Source organism: Xiphias gladius, chromosome 2, assembly GCF_016859285.1.
Source record: "Xiphias gladius isolate SHS-SW01 ecotype Sanya breed wild chromosome 2, ASM1685928v1, whole genome shotgun sequence".
NCBI lineage: Eukaryota > Metazoa > Chordata > Actinopteri > Istiophoriformes > Xiphiidae > Xiphias > Xiphias gladius.
This window is the reverse complement of record NC_053401.1, coordinates 16383215-16399538: the sequence shown is the minus strand read 5'-3', so window position 1 is coordinate 16399538 and position 16324 is coordinate 16383215. Positions and strand designations below refer to the sequence as shown.

The 16324-nt window shown below is 38.8% G+C and overlaps 1 protein-coding gene across 2 annotated transcripts; it reads right to left on the bottom strand.

Annotated features, from left to right (window-relative positions):
- Window positions 1-897: 897 nt before the first annotated feature.
- slc38a2 (solute carrier family 38 member 2) lies at window positions 898-13099 on the bottom strand. 2 transcript variants are annotated; one of them, XM_040143652.1, is made up of 16 exons: window positions 12766-13099; window positions 11433-11558; window positions 11215-11296; window positions 10995-11110; window positions 8697-8770; window positions 8502-8594; window positions 8043-8118; window positions 5971-6053; window positions 5724-5782; window positions 4973-5140; window positions 4796-4875; window positions 4555-4655; window positions 2945-3069; window positions 2706-2850; window positions 2509-2606; window positions 898-2376 (listed from the first exon to the last, which is right to left on the bottom strand). In XM_040143652.1, exons 2-16 carry the CDS (start codon window positions 11555-11557, stop codon window positions 2260-2262), a joined length of 1542 nt encoding a protein of 513 aa, XP_039999586.1. In that variant the 5' UTR covers window position 11558; window positions 12766-13099; the 3' UTR covers window positions 898-2259. The 2 variants fall into 2 exon arrangements, with proteins under 2 accessions (XP_039999586.1, XP_039999594.1); XM_040143660.1 differs by lacking the exon at window positions 12766-13099 and adding an exon at window positions 12449-12753.
- Between the last annotated feature and the right edge of the window lie 3225 nt (window positions 13100-16324).

Here is a 16324-nt window from a genome sequence, read left to right as displayed (position 1 = left end):
AAGAAGCTATAAACTAAATATAGGAAACATTTCTTTTTGTCTTTCCTTTATTCTTTAAGAAAGTGAAAGGCATTTTCTTTCAAAGACTATACAGTTCATACTTTTTGAAATCAAATGTGTTTGTGTTTTTCATTAATAAAAGGACCCCGAGCTTCCTCTGTTAAGGTTGACTAGCATTCTGATGAGACACTTGAAGGTTCCTTTCATCTGCGTGATGGAGGACCTGGTACAAATCCACTATGTGACTCCCAAACCACTTTTAACATCATGTCCCCACTTTCACAGACTCTGCTCAGATAAAAATAAGCTGACAGGATGCAATGAAAACCAACAGCCCTTGCTAGAGATTATCTTTGATTTTAATTGGACATTAATTACAGGATATACATTGTGTTTCATTGAAACAAGAGTGTAACATTGGTAGGCAAAGCCCTCTTTGCTCCTGAGGTCAAGAGATGGCTGATGTACTCTCTAACCAAGACGTGCGTAAAGAACATTTTGCTAATTCGGGTTCGTGTTCAGGGGCCAAAAAGGAAACAAGACTGCTGCCATTCTCTCCGTGATTTCCACATGTAATACAGTTTTTACAGAATCGACACAGTAATATAATTCAGTCAGTCTTAATGGATATTAACAGTAGATGCTCTGTTGTATCAGAGCAAATTCCACATCACAAATTCACCAGCTTGGGGTTTTTCATTTTTGTTTTACAGCTCCAGATTATTATTGTTTAAAAAAAAAAAAGTTAAAACAAAGCTTATATACAGTTAAACTCAGTATATATATATATATATACATATATATATATATATATATATATATATATATATATATATATATATATATATATATATATATATATATATATATATATATATATATATATATACACACACACATACAATATTATATAAATATAGTAAAATAGATTAAATTACATTGATTTCACGGTTTCCATAAATAGATGTTAGACAATAAGAGTTTGGTGATGTGTTAAGTTAGTGTTGGAAGCACAGTGCACCGTGAGATGACAGACTCATAACTTGACCGGAAGCAAGTTCCCATCAAGCTTTCAAGTTCTTCGCTGTGAAACTTTTTGAAAGCAGAAAACTGTGCAACCATACCTAAAAACACTCAAAATATTGTGACAGATCTTTCTTTGTTGACATGACTGGTTGTCGGTGTTAAAGAGCACACCTAACTTCTAGTTTTTAGGGTTTCTTTTTGCAAGTTTAACAGGTATATTACAACCACTGGATGTGGTCAAATTCAAAGTATTCTTCCATAAAGAAAAAATTTTCAGTTTCCCCCGCCCCTGAGTGGGGAAGTGGAACTGAAGGCTCGGCGGCCTCCAGATCTCGGAGCAGTAGTGTCGTCGCTGCACACGCTATTCCAACAAGATCTTCAGTAGGTTTTAAAGAGTAAGTAAATACAGTTTCAGAAGAGTCCTCTTGTGAGATACTCTGCAGCTCCCAGTGTTGGGCTTGAAAAGGCAGGTTCTGTTGATTTATACTATGTTTTACAAGGAAAGCTGACACTATAAGCAAGGTCACAGAGCCTTGGTATGAATACTAAACAGAAATCGTTTAGACGAGGCCGTAGTAGGCCTCGTCTGTGAAAATTTTGCAAGTGTGCTAAACAGTAAGTGCTTACATTATATAAAGATGCTTTACAAATACATTTTTGGCAAAGTAAAAAAGGAAAAAAAAAAAACATGTTGGAAGGAACTTAATTGTCCTTGAGGAGGATAAACGGAAAAAAGGATTTAAGTGTGTTGCCTCTTGTCACTCTTCGGGAGATTCACAAACTTTTCTCAGCGAGACTTGCTGAGCTCTGAGGTCACAGCCACACTCGCACACACAGAACACCGTACCTGAGTGTAAGCTGCATTTTGAAATCTAAGACTATGTCATCTCTGTTATGAGGCACCTTCAAATATTTGTTTTCAGCTGTACCAATAACTACAAAAAAAAATTACAGAGTAAAAACGAGCAAAAACAACAATGATGAAAAATGCTACATAAAACGAGAAAAAAACACCATCTTTGTGGCCTATAACAGCTTACTGTACAAAGGATACATTCTCTTGGAATGGCAATGGTCTGTTGCTCAGAAAGTCAAAGCCGAGTATCAAGTGAGTTCTTGTGTTTTTCTTCTTTTACAATAAGATTTTATTTTCGTTGGTTGCGTGGTCATAGCAGTCCAGCGCTGGAAGCTGTCCTTTCTACTGTGACAGGCTGCAGCAGGAGAGGTGGAGCTTTAGTGTCCATTAGCTTGTGTGTCTGGGCTGGCTGAAGCATTGTGGATCCAGTCTAAGATGATGAGGCTCATGCTGCCGATCATGACCAGGAGGCCACACAGGAGGAAGGCAGTGGCCTGGAGAAGGAAATAATTTCACATTTAGCTAATGTGCTCAACCAGAGCGATTGATTTCAGTGAAATGGCATTCTGGTAATGTTTGGCAAATTCTTTACATATATGTGTTGGTATTAAGAACCAACCCCTTACCCCGATCTTTTGCACAGACTTCATGGACTCCTTCTTGACCAGTTTGATGTAGAAAGCTGAGGGCAGGATGAAGATGAGCATGGCAGCAGCAGAGGCGCCTGGGAGCGGAAAGAAATTTGGCATTTTAGTCACAACATTTTGTATGTGAGATGCATTTTATGGCATTATCATACACATTAACACACACAGACACCCACCGATGAAGCCAAATATGTCCCTGATGGTGGGGACAAAGATGACCAAGGCGTTGGTGCTGCCCAGCAGGCCCACGGTGATGATGGTGTGGCGGATCCAGCTGAACTCCTTAGATCTGGACAGGTGCTGGTTAATGGAGGTACGAATCTACAGAGAGATAAAAGAGAGGTTATCTGACATGACCCATTCAATTCTACAGACTAAAATTGTAAGATCTGAGCTTGACTTCTTTGACACTTACCGGGAAGAGCACCACAGGAACAGTGAGGGTGACGGCAGTCAGCACAGCCAGGCGGACGATCAGCAGGATCACATCAAACTTGTAGAATTTGGAGTAGGTGTGCAGCAGCTCGGGCTCCACATGCACTGCAAGGAAAGACAGCAGAGACCATTTAGAGCTGAAGTACTTAAGGTCTGATTCACAAACACAACAGGTGAAACATCTCTATAAAGAAACACGTTGGGAGTTGCAGTTTACAGAAAACAGGCTATAAAGCTGCCAAAACTGGAGATTGTGAGTTAGCTGATTGAAAAGTGATTCATGACACTTCAAACTTTTTCAGTGTGTCCATTATGAAAACATAAAATGTGTTTTGAATCCATAGCCTTTTTTTATCGTTTCCCTTGCCTCAGCTGTATTTTGTGTTTAGTGCTAATTATCACGTTAGCATTCTAACATGTTAGACATTATGGAAACATTACACCTGCTTGACATCAGCATGTTAGCATTGTCATGGTGAGCCCATTAGCTAAAGAACCACTGGGCCTAAGTACAGTGTAAAAGAGTTGTTTGCATGGCTGTTGACTCTTTTGGGGAGCAGTTCAAGAAACATTAATGTACTACAGCATGAAAGGAAAGGCCTCATTTTTTGTTTTGTTTTGTTTTTGTCCCCCAGTAAATGTGTGAAAACACCAAAAAATACTCTAGGCTAGTATATAAAATATTTTGCTGTGTTCATGACTTACGCACACACCGTGTCTTTGTTTTCTGAGTAGCTGTGTTAGATTTATTGCCTCCATTTAAACATCACTGTTGCAAAGTATTTCACCCCACACATAGAATTTTTGCCTTCCGTCTTGTCCAAAAGGTGGCAAACCCCACGAAGCAAGTTAGAACAAATGTCACGATGTTTTCTCAATCTCTACTCGCCCTGGCTCAAACTAATTAAAATCCCACATCGGGTTTTGCCCTGTCATGAAAGTTGAGGACGTCTTTGCTCACTATCATGCTCTTATATAACCAGCCTGATGTTCCAGGAACATTTCTTTACATTCACTCTGATGTTCCTGCCACGACAAACAGGAATACAAACATGCGGGCACACTGTTCAGCTGCATCAGGTGGGTTTTTTCACAGTCTTGCATAACAGGCCTCGAGTCCTTTCCTGAGCATTTTGTTCCGGAAGGGTTACTCTGTATTTAATTTGGACCTTGAAGCGTCCTCCCTTAACGTTAGATGATTGATCCGTTCTGACATTTAGTATTCAGGGACAATGACTGCTTGTAAACCCGCACTGGTATGATTAACTCTTTGATGGTTTCTAGTCATCACTCTTTGTTGCTTTATAGTGAATTTTGGCACATTTTTGATGTGGCTTCCACATGTCCACAAGTAAAATTTAGATTTCTGTTTCTCCTAAAAATTAACTGTCTCAAGAAAATATGTTAAAATTAATTTTGAGGATATGGGATTAATTTTCTCATTTACTTATTTTTTTTGTTAAATTTCAGTTAATTACGGAATCAGCTATATGCCAAAGCAGTTCAGCTAAATATCAGATGCCTACCATCATACATTCAGTTAACATATTTATACATACACATCAAATGTTTTTTTTCCCCCAGACTTACCGTTGAATGTCAGATATCCGAAGAGGGCAGCCAGCAGGTACATGATGAACATGGCCAGGAAGGACACGTTGGCAACGCCCTGCATCTTTCCACGGGAACGGCTGTTTGGGAAAGAGGGGATGTTTCATTTAGACACAAGAACACAATAATCTTAGAGATGGTTGGAAAAGAGCTAATAAGAAAGTAGCTGTGTCTTGTAGTTTGGGTGAACATGATGAAATGAAAGCAGTGGACAACTCACTCTTTAAGCTCCTCGTACATTGGCAGGATGGCCGGGTGGCATACAAAGGCGAAGGTCAGGATGGGAACAGCATAGACAGTCTGGGGAAGAAAAATGACACCCAAACATTACATAAGATTTTAGTAGTTTTAGTACAAATTTCAATTCTCCAGATGTTTGGACGTCAAAGAGCTTCACCTGTGAGTTGAAGACAAAGTATTTTGGCGTGCAAGCGTCCTCACTGTAGTCTACAGCGGTGGTGTTCAGATGGGACAAGGTGGTGTTCAGCACTTTGCTCATGGTTTCATTCAGAGCGTTCACATCCTCAGGCAGAGGGCACGAGATCTGGAATTTCTTGATGATCACCTGGAGGACAAGCCAACAAGTTTTAGGTGGGATTTTATTATTCTAAATTAGGGAATATTTTGGCTATTTAGCTTATTAGCTATTTAAATTTGCTATGTATATCTGTCTCTTTTTTGTCTGGTTGAAAAGCCTTTGAAATCTCATTTAACCCATCATGGGAAACAAAAACTTTACTTAAACCAGATTACTGTGAGAAATCAGTTGAAAAACAGTCAGTATCCCAAATCAAATCTTAAATTGCATCCAAATATAAGTTTCACTATTCCTACTTTGTTGTGTTCCAGTGTTTTATGACATTAGCTTATTGTATTTCTAAGTAATGGAATCCCACTCTTCCATTTGGGAAAGAGGGGAGCCATGGATTTCATGGTAAAACTGAAATGTGTTTTCTGAGTAAGACTCATCTGGCACAACAGTCTGGTTCATGTGCCAAATGGGGTGTGCAAGAAATACGTGTGTGTGTGTGTGTGTGTGTGTGTGTGTGTGTGTGTGTGTGTGTGTGTGTGTGTGTGTGTGTGTGTGTGTGTGTGTGTGTTTGTAAGAGAGAGACAGAGGACTGAGGAAATGGTTGGGTTTTACTCACCACAATCAGAAAAAACACCATGCAGAGCAGGGACAAACCACTGGTGTAACCAAGGTAACCTGGAGGGGGGGCAAAAACATGAGCTACTGTTTTTAACAATAGGCTTCTGTTTTAAAGCTGTGGAACTCTCTTTTTTTATCACTTCACTTCCGAGTCAACACACGCAAGCACATCACTGACCCATAACGCAACCCTATTTAGAAATGCATCCAATTTTACAACACACACAGACATGCACACAGCTTACCCAAGTTCCTAAGCAGTGAGAGGGGCAGGATAATGACAAGCGTCACTAGCAGCACCAGGTAGTCTCCATTAGTGTACCATTCTCTGAAACACAAGAAAGAACAACATACCAGTGAAAAATACTTGCTGTAAGTCATTAATTAATTTACCACTTAACTAATTATCACCAGTCTGTGTACTGCCCCTTAATTCAGTGTATCATAATATGTAACAGTCTCATGAAAACATTATGTGACTGAAGATTTTAACTTGTGTCACATTTACATTAACATAAGGGGCACTCCACTGATTTTACACATCAAGTTCAGTTTTCTTGTCACAAAAAGTACTACTCAGCCTCTGACAACTGTTATATAATGTCATCTGTGGCTCTGGTGGGAACTCTCTAAAGTCTGAACAAAATAACCATGATCATGTCACCATTTATGGGAAATGTAGGATCCGTTATTTTCAGGGCCTGACTTCTACTGAAGACTAAAAGTCAGGATATCTCAGCCCCTGCTCCATTGGTTTTTACCTTTCTTTTTTAATGTCTTGCATAGTTCTGACAACTATTTGGAATTCAATACTAAATTGCAAGAAGGCCACTTTATTGACAATATTTGCTGCCTTTCATTACTGCAGTTGATTTATATGCCTTTTCTAGATGGCATGTATTTTGGAACTTTGCCACTTTAGCTTTAGTTCATTTTTTTTATTTATTTTTTTTCCAGATTCGGTATTTTTTTATGACGTTCTGATCAGGTAGGTCATTTTGAAATGTTTAAATACTAGGTGATGTAAATAATAAATCATAAATACTATATGTATCTTTGATCACATATCAAATATACAAACATATTTGCTAAAGTAACCAGCATCAACAGTTAACTAATTAGCTCCGAAACTGACAACTCTGAAGGATAACATCACATTAATTCCACTTTCCTGACAGAATATTCCTTTACATCCTTTTTTCCTGCAGCCTCAGGCCTGATCAAACCTCTCAGCTGCTGCTTTGACACATGTTGTCAACTCAGAGCTTTACCAACATCTACATGTCAGCTGACACAAACTGGCCTGCACAGGATGACTGCATCACTCACAGAAATAGATGAAACAAAAAAGCACCGAGGATCCGTACCACATCAATTTTTTTAAATTTGAAGCAAGTTTGCAGTGATCTCATCCTTTGCTCTGTCTCGATGCAGTACCGGCTGCATCTTCTAAAAAGGCTCTTTGAGGGGCCACATGAAGAGACTGAGTACTGTCTGTCCCATTAAAAGATCCAGACTCCCCGCACCATTCATCCCTCCTATACTACAACTGAAGGACAAAGACCCTGCTTAACCTTCTCTGACACTCAGCACTTGAAAAATAACCTGCAGCTATTCCTGCTCTCTTTTACAACTCATTTAAAAATTCTGGTTCAGTTGGGAAATTTTTTGTACTACAACACACGCTTTCCAACACATCATTTCTCTCACCAAATCTTAAACTATTTGGAGTCCTTACTCTACAAACATCCGTTTTGGGATGTGTAAGCTAGTCTGTATTGACATTTGATTAACAGTCATTGATGCAAAACTCCTTAACAAATGGTCTAATGGTCAGCTCTGAGTCACTACCACAACAATGTTGAGAAATTTCTCATGTCATGTCATTTTTGCTATCATTTATATCAAGCAAAATAGAAAACATGTTTTCTGCACTATATGCTGCAGGATTTTCATGTTTACATAATTGTTTCCAATTTCTGCCATTTACAATGATTTAATACTGTGTGGAATATGAAAACGAAATAAACACCTAGTATTGATTACTGTGATACTTTGAATAATGCATCTTTTTAAGCCGCTGAAAATTAAAGATACCCTTTGGACTTTTTGACCACTAGTAGCACTATGGACCAGTGTTTTGATGAGTGACTGTGTTTTGTAAGCATAACTTCTGTTTGTTTACAAGGAAACTCACTGTGCCTCTTTAAAGACAGTTTAACTGTTGGAACTGTTTACAGGACACCTTTGTTTGCAACTTTTCCAGACCTGAAGATGATCAAATTAGTTTGCTGGGTTTATATATCTGGTTACTCACCCATTGTTCGAGCCCAGAAAGGTCTGAATGACGATGGGCAGCTCGTACTTGACGATATATAGGTAGCTTGACATAGCTGTAAAGACAGAAACTACAGTTAATATATTTTCCTGTAAAATAAGCCAAGTCATGTCCATGTAGGGAACTCCAATACAAAAATAGTGATGTCTGATATTTGTTGAGTGGCAGAGTTGCTCAACGTGAAGAAAAAAAGTTTGACACATGCTCTTCGAATGACTGAAGTTTTCTACTGGAAACCAGTGTTCCAAAAACACTGGTTTCCATCAGCCAAGATATCTGTTTTTTCTTTCTTTTTTCCCCATCCACCTAGTTTAGATTTAGTGTGACAGTGTTTTAGCTTGCGGAATAAACCCATGGTGGATATTTAGAAAAGTAGTTCAATAATAGTTACTTATTAGAAGAAGTTTTCTTTGCTGTAAAAGTGCCACAGTGTCTCACCTCCGATGTTCTGCATGGTGATGGAGAAGGAAGCAGCAAGTTTCCCTGGCAACCCGAAAGCTTTGTAACCCAGCTGCTCATAAACCAGTGCACCTTTGAAGGGGAAATACACAAAGAAATGAAAATTTAACATTTAAAAAAAAAAATAATGAAGCCACTGGGAAGTTTCTATATTTGACTATCTAATAAACTCACCTCCTTCATTGGCCGTCTTCAGCAGCAAGTGGACAGAATATAAGGAGAAGATGGCAACCGCCACAAGGAGAATCCTGTAAACAGAGGAAAGGGATCTTTAGCTAAATATTGACCTGCAACCAAGAATCTATGCGGATATAAAAACAGAAAAATCATTGACAAACTGAAGTGCACTGTTAGATGTGTTAATCTTTAGATTGAACACTCCTATTGAACATAGGTCTTTAAAGGCCAATTAAAGGACAAATGTATTTTCTTGACTGTGGTAAATAAACACACTGACATTTAGCTAGTGTGAAGACACTCTACAGACACTCTACTGCTGGAACTGTGGAACATGTCTTATACCATATTGCCTTGTAATGACTCAAATCTTATTTCTTCTGGGAGAATCTGCCAGAAAAATAACAGGATTTCACCAATTTCTGCTTGTTTCAGGAACATTCTCTAACCAAAAGATGACTAACCAATAAATGATTTTCCCAAACTATTCACTTTGAAAATAGGGTCACCATCACGCAGTTTTGACCTTGTTGCCTTCGAGACTCAAGAGTCTGCACATTTTCACAGTTTTACAGCAGCGAATTAGGAAAATCATCTGCTGTGGCCGAAAACTGCATTTTCTCACATTTTAATGACGTGATCAACAAAGACCTTGAAGGCAGCATCAGTCTGCAGGTTCTGTTAGTCATAAGCAGCATCAGCAGGATTGCAAAGGACGAAAGGTTTCCCAGTATGGGATCCTTTAAGCAACCCTTGGGATGCTGCACAGCCAGCACTGTGTGCCCAGGGGTAATAATAGTCCAATTATTCTCCAGACCATCTGAGACCCGTGCTGTAAAGACGCAATGTTTCCTCTCGGGTGTGTGACTGTCCAGTTACTTTGGGCCTTTGGCTAGCTCCTCGCCTGCCTGCCTGTCTCTGTATAATAATCATTCATATCTTATCCCCTATCACACTGTGACTCAACAAATATATGCTTTGGATGACCTTTTATGCAGAGTCAGTTTGTTCTTTGAGAGGCTAGTTTTTTGTCACTAATTGCTGATGGGAAGAGCACCAGTGTTGTGAAATGTAAACAGAAAGCTATCTTTCATTAATCAGTGATAAAGAGCAGCTAGAAATACATCCAGCTACGTCAGCAATGTAGTAGCCACTTGATTTTTGTAATCCCCCACTTCCTGCAGATTTAGGGCTCAGATTGGTCAACTGCTGGCTGACATTGAACCAGGCTCTGCTCCATTCATGATCTCCTGTGAGTGCATGTTAGTGGGATTAACTCAGCTAAACTGCTTCTCCTGCCACTCCCTGTGTTTGCAAACTGATTCAAATGCCATTTGATGACAAAAAAGGATCTTGTAGCCTATTCTGAGTACAAATACTGATATTCTGAAATCCGTTACAGAAAAATACTCTTCTTTTGAAATAGCACTGTACTGGTTTTTCTTCAGCTTGTTTGTGGCTCCCGATTGCTTCAGGTTGGATGTCAGAGACAGTAAGCTGAATAGGGATCAGTGCTGTGAGGTGCTGCCTGTGTAGTAGTAAAACTTTTTGCCTCTTTAGACAGTATTTTTTTGTGTGTGGTCTAAGAAAAGGTGGTATTAAACAGGGTGTGTTTTCCTTATGATAATAGGTTTCAAATTTCTGAAAAATGCATATACCAAAATGCACTCGAAAAACAATAGAGATAGCTCTCATAAAAACTCATAATTTGCCCTAAAGCAAACTTTTATCTTGACCTTTTTCTCACGAAAAATAAACACTCTTTCCACAGTTTTATCTACAGCAAACCTGATAGTAAGTACTTAAACTGTGGTGGCGAGCATTTATAAACTTTCAACCCCGTGTAATCTACAGCTCAGGGTTGAGTGGCTGCAGAACACACACACACACACACACACACACACACACACACACACACTGCTGGCGAGAAAACTCATCCTGCAGAGCTACAGTGCATCATGACCTGCAACCCTGATTCAACAGAAAAAACCACACACCTGCCTGCAAGCACAGGCAGGTGTGCTTGCCTGATGTTGGATTATGAAAAAAAATTATGCCTGTGTCAAGTGCTGTTTTCCTATACTATGAACCTATTATGACAATGACAGCATTGTTACTTCAATATCTGCCTTTCTTTTATGCTAAAAGTTGTTTTTGATTTGCCATTATCACAAATTCCCTGTTCCTTTGTTTGTTTGTCTTTTCTCCAAGGCCCCTGCATGTGAAATACCTTCAAAGTGAAGAAAGCTGAAAGAACCTAATTAATATTTGATATATGCTAGAATAAAAACTTACACAAATAGGGCAATGCCAGTGTTGGCCATAGCGTAGGACAGACCCAAGATGCCACTGCCCATGATGGCGTTGCCCAGGTTGAAGACAGACATGCCAAAGGAAGCATTGCCCTGGTGCTGTGGAGAAAATAAAGGGAAATCTGTTAATAAATTGTGGGAAAATTACATTGAACAAGTTTTTAAAGGAGAAAAATGTGTTGGAGGATAAGATGAGCTCTTACATATTCAGTCTCATACTTCTTCTTTCCCACGCTGTGTTCAGGGAGGAATTTTTGACTCTCTGCATCTATATCAGAGCATTGGCTTTAAAAGAAAATAGAAAAAAAATTAAAGAAACTGATCCTGTACAAAGGTATACAGGATGTACAGCGTACTTCAGAAAAGTGTACATTTTTGATGATATTTTTTGTGTTGAGACATATTATGCTGCCAGCCTCACCCGCCCAGTGGGACTTTCTTTGAACAGTCCTGGTAAGTGCACTCATTGCTGTTGGAACTGCTGTTGTCTTCTTCACGATATTTGTTCAAATGGTCCATCTCAGTTTTTGCAGCGGGCTGTTTCATACTGTAAATTTCGGAGCAAAGAAAAAGACCAGATATATTTTTGACACTTTATTTTTACGCAATTTCTGCTCCCTGTGTGATGTCCTGCTACCCCAGCCCATTTATTTCTAGCTTTGCGCGTTCACTTTCCCTTAGCATAATCAATATTATAGTGAGCAGGCGCGCGCCTCGGGTCATGTGACTTCTCTCTGGAGGGAGGAGGTAGAGAAGGAGGAGGAGAGGGTGAGGGAGGAGGGGTGACGCACCGGCAGTGGAAAAATACCAGACCGGCATTCGCGTCCACCCGACATCACCTCAGCCCTGATGTAGATGCTGAATGACAAAAAGCCGCAGTACGCGCCGCAGACTTCGCACACATTTCCCTTCGAAATCATGTGAAAAGTGGAGTGAAAACGTGGTGTTTCAGCTTCTTCTATCTCACATTAAACATCCTTTAGCTTTTTAGTGAGAAGCAGAATGGGGTGGCAATTAAGGCAAAGCTTCATGTGATATTATAAATCTGACATTTTAAAATAATAATGTTTTTTTTTTTGGCTGTGAAGTGCGCACCTGTAGACCCAAACAGAGCCCAAAAGGCGTAACCCCAGATCTGTTTAATGACATTATATCCATGGCCGGCTCCCATAGAAACAATGGCACGTGTTTACCCTTTATGGGCATGGCTCTCCATTTTGCGCAGAGGCTTGAGAGTGCTTTGATTCATACTATGATTAGAGGGTTTTCAAATTACATACACAGACAGCTTTATATTTCTTCCTTTTCCCTTTTTTCGTGTTTACTTATCTGTGTGGCAGTGGGAGCCCTGTGCCACCACCAGACACGAGTCCAGCATTGCAGCATCACTGTCACACTAGCTTCATTATTTATTTATTTATTTGGAATAGCACTGACCTGGTAAGAATTAACGCCTCGGGCCTCGTAGAAAGGACATTCCTGGCTTCTAAGAAAGGGATCCACACATCTAATATGGCAGGAAATGGATCTAATATTGACTAATTAACCCAAAAGACCCAGTATCACATCTACTTTAAATTAAATGAGATCCAAATTTCAAACTAAAGACAGACAAGGAAATTAAGTAGAAATTGAAAAACCAAAAAGTGTAAAATATTGCCATCTAGAAGCTCACACTTATCTTTCAAGACTGTGCCGTCTACATCCGGTAATTTCAAACACTCTGTAAATGATGAAAATGCCGGCATTCTCACCTTTCGAAGATGTAGCAGGAGGACAGTAAAATCCTTTCAATGAAAAAAGAAACAGCAAATGTCCGGACGATTTCTTCACCAAAACCTACTGATCCTTGAGTGTATTTAGGTTAAATATGAATAAATGTAAAAATGAATTACCAGACAGGATTTGATTCAGAACACTAGCAGAAAAAAAATCAAGTGATACACAACGACAGTCGTTGAATAAACCGATCGACGCGTAAAAGCAAATAATTTATATTTATTCACTAATTTAACCAAATTCCCAGAGATTGTGTGCGCTCGGAAACAAGATCCTGTTCTGCTAAAGGAGGGGTCGGGACTCACCCTTTTTAAAGATGAGCATTGCATCAGCTCCGACTCAAATGGAAGGAGGAGGGGTGGGGGTGAGTATAGCGGGGGGAAGAGGAGGAGTCCCTCCCGCTATACTCACACCCACCATGTCTCTGCTGTTTTACACACAACAGAGACGTGGTTTTGTATACAAACAGAGCAATGACCCGAACACTGCAAAACCACAAGAATCCTGCATTTTACAGCAGGTGCTGTCACAACCAAGGCAGACAGGGCTTGACCAGTTAAAGCTGAAAATAGACATCAGTTAGAACGATACCGTAGTGGAAGCCATATCTCTCCTTACATCTCAGGACAGCGTTTTGTCCCATGTCGGATCTCATGTTGCCTGTTTGCATTCATCTTGTAATTTACTGTCAACTTGTGGCCGCAGTTGATTATTGTCTGGAAGCTAAGTTGACTGCCAGCCTGCCTATCATTATAATTATGATTTATCCATCATTTATAATTTATATCATTTTCGTGGGCTTGATCGCGTCCCCTTGATTTAGCCTAGGGCTGGTCAAGCAGAGGAGAGCAGCATTTTTTGACATTTGCGCATGCGCAATGTGGATAATCTTGGGCTATTTTAGGGGTGACTAGCTAGGTTATAGCTAGCTACAGATAAATATGCTTGTCAGACTCATTGTCCCTTTTATATCTTTTGTTTTAAAAATAACTTTATAATTAAGAAGTACTTGAGAGGCAAGGCACATTCTCCATTATACCATTCCAAAATTGGATTATGAAAGTAATTGTAGCAATGTCTTTTTAGAATAAAACTCTTAATTGTTCTAATATTATTATCAGTATAACCGTGGGTTGTTTGTTCTTTTCAGCAGCAGAAAAGCACAAACAACCCACGGTGTCAGATAAACTGACAGTGTGAGTAAGCGGCTGTGGGAAATTAATACCCCTCAGCAGCATTATGATTCCAGAAGGAACTGCATCCAAAATGGTTGCATATTCCTTGACTGTTATGGGAATTTGATATTTCCTCAGAAATCTGAGTAATTGTCTTCTATTTCTTCGACTATTTCTGCTCATTTTGCAATATATCAGATTAAAATGTTTCACATCTGTTCTGAAAATGTTTACATATAGAGAAATTTCAGACATTCTAGTTCATTCTAGAGTTCATCTATACATATTTTATCGCATATTTTTATTGTTTTAAGGGTGTTTCATTTTGTATGTTTGCTTTTAAGATGGAAAATGAAGGTAAATATTTTAAATGAAATCTTTTACTTTTACTTGCTAAATACCACATCCACGAATACAGATTTAATGGTTCTAAACAATTCTTTCCTGTTTTTAAGAATGAACTCAGTGGATATGTGGATACCATAAATCCCTGGGCCTTGAGCTGTTTAAGTTGTATTTTGTATGTGTTTGTGTTTCCTACATGTATATGCTATTGTCTTTCATAAAATGTTAATTTAAAACAACCAAACCATAAAACAAGTGTGCTTGTCAAGCTGCTCTTGACTCAGCTTTCGCTGTTCTGAGATCAGTTATGATATTGCATGCATTATTATACACATACCCAGATGTGTGTGGAAATGAGCAAGTAAATGAGCAAATTACACTTCGATTTATCATCTCAAATTTATATAAGTTGTTAATCACCTTAGTCAACATGTATGACGAAAACGAGTTAGGGTGTATTGTGGAGCTGCTTTTAATGACTCCTTTTGCAAGGAAAGCTTTCAAAGACATTTATTCAATTTACATATTTACAGTTAATTAGTAACATAATACCCAAGCCTTTTAATTAGGGGGTGTAGTGGGAGGTGTAGTTGGTTCTGCAGTTCAGCTTGCTTTTCCATATGGCCACTGCCATAATAAATACTACAATAATACCATATGAGATCAAGAAAATATAAGGAACTGTCATAACCTCTCACCTCATCATACACACCAAATGCCTAAAATATGAGCATGTTCTAAATCAATCCTTCTGTGCGAACATCAGAAATCACTTTATGATAATTTAATCTCTACAGGGATATTACAGGACAGTAGGTTGCTATAAACTCACTACAGATCACCGCACACAGTGTCCACAAGATTAGCACTATATACATCGTATATAAACTTGCACTTAATACAATAAGCTATAACAAAGTTTTTTGATTAATTATGACATGAGTAATAATCATATAAGGCAGTAGTTTGAGAACTTTTTTTTTCAGATGTACCACAGATGAACTCAATTAAACTTTGTTGTTCCAAACATGACTAATTTAAATGTATTTTAATCTGGATGTTATTTAACATTTTTTATATGGACATGACTTTTGTTACAAAAATGCTTTCATACAATTGATGTTCAGGTGTTGGCAGCTGACTCAGTATTTGGATATATATATAATATATATGTTAATCAAATTGGGTCTTTTTTTTTCAAATTAGTTTAGCTAAACAATCTCTCCATGTACCTTGTGGCAGCTGCAGAAGTACTTTGGGAATCACGTCTATAGTGGTTTACAGATTTGTGTGATGTGTACTTGTTTTATACTATTATCTAAAAAAGCATTGCTCTGCTTTTTAAAGCTTACTAAGGTTAGCACACCCTCCCAGAGATACATACATACATTGAGATAGATACAGAGATACACTGTAGGTCTGCTGAGTAAGGACGCAAAGTGGCCTGGACGCCTGTCACTCCAGATCAGGGCGCAAGCGCAGCATCAAAGCAGACCCCCTGTCTGAAAGGAGATTACACACAACGCTGTCATGTGACAGCAGCCATTCTGATCCTCATTCACACTGTTGGCTCATCTTCCTGGGTCAGGTGTATTTGTGTGTGTGTGTATATGTGTGTGTGTAGGAGTGAAATCTTCCACAGCTCTGGTTTCCAGTTTGTTATTGATGCTGGGAAGACTGAGGACTGTAAGGTCTGTTAACTATCAGACTGGTTAATGGATTGACCTTTGAATTAAAAAACCTGATAGGATCTACACTTCCTTCTGATGCAACTGCTGCTAATACTACAACTTATTACTGCTAATAAACAATGTGCTGATAATGATTACTGCAACTCTTCTCACTATCTTACTTCTACTACTAGCACCACCATCACCATTTTTGTTACTAATACCATTACATGTATTACTACTACCCTACTACTTGTACTACTACTGCTTCTACTAATACCACTGCTAGTACTTATGCATGTAGATGTACTACTGCTACTTGTTCTACTACTACTTTTAATGCT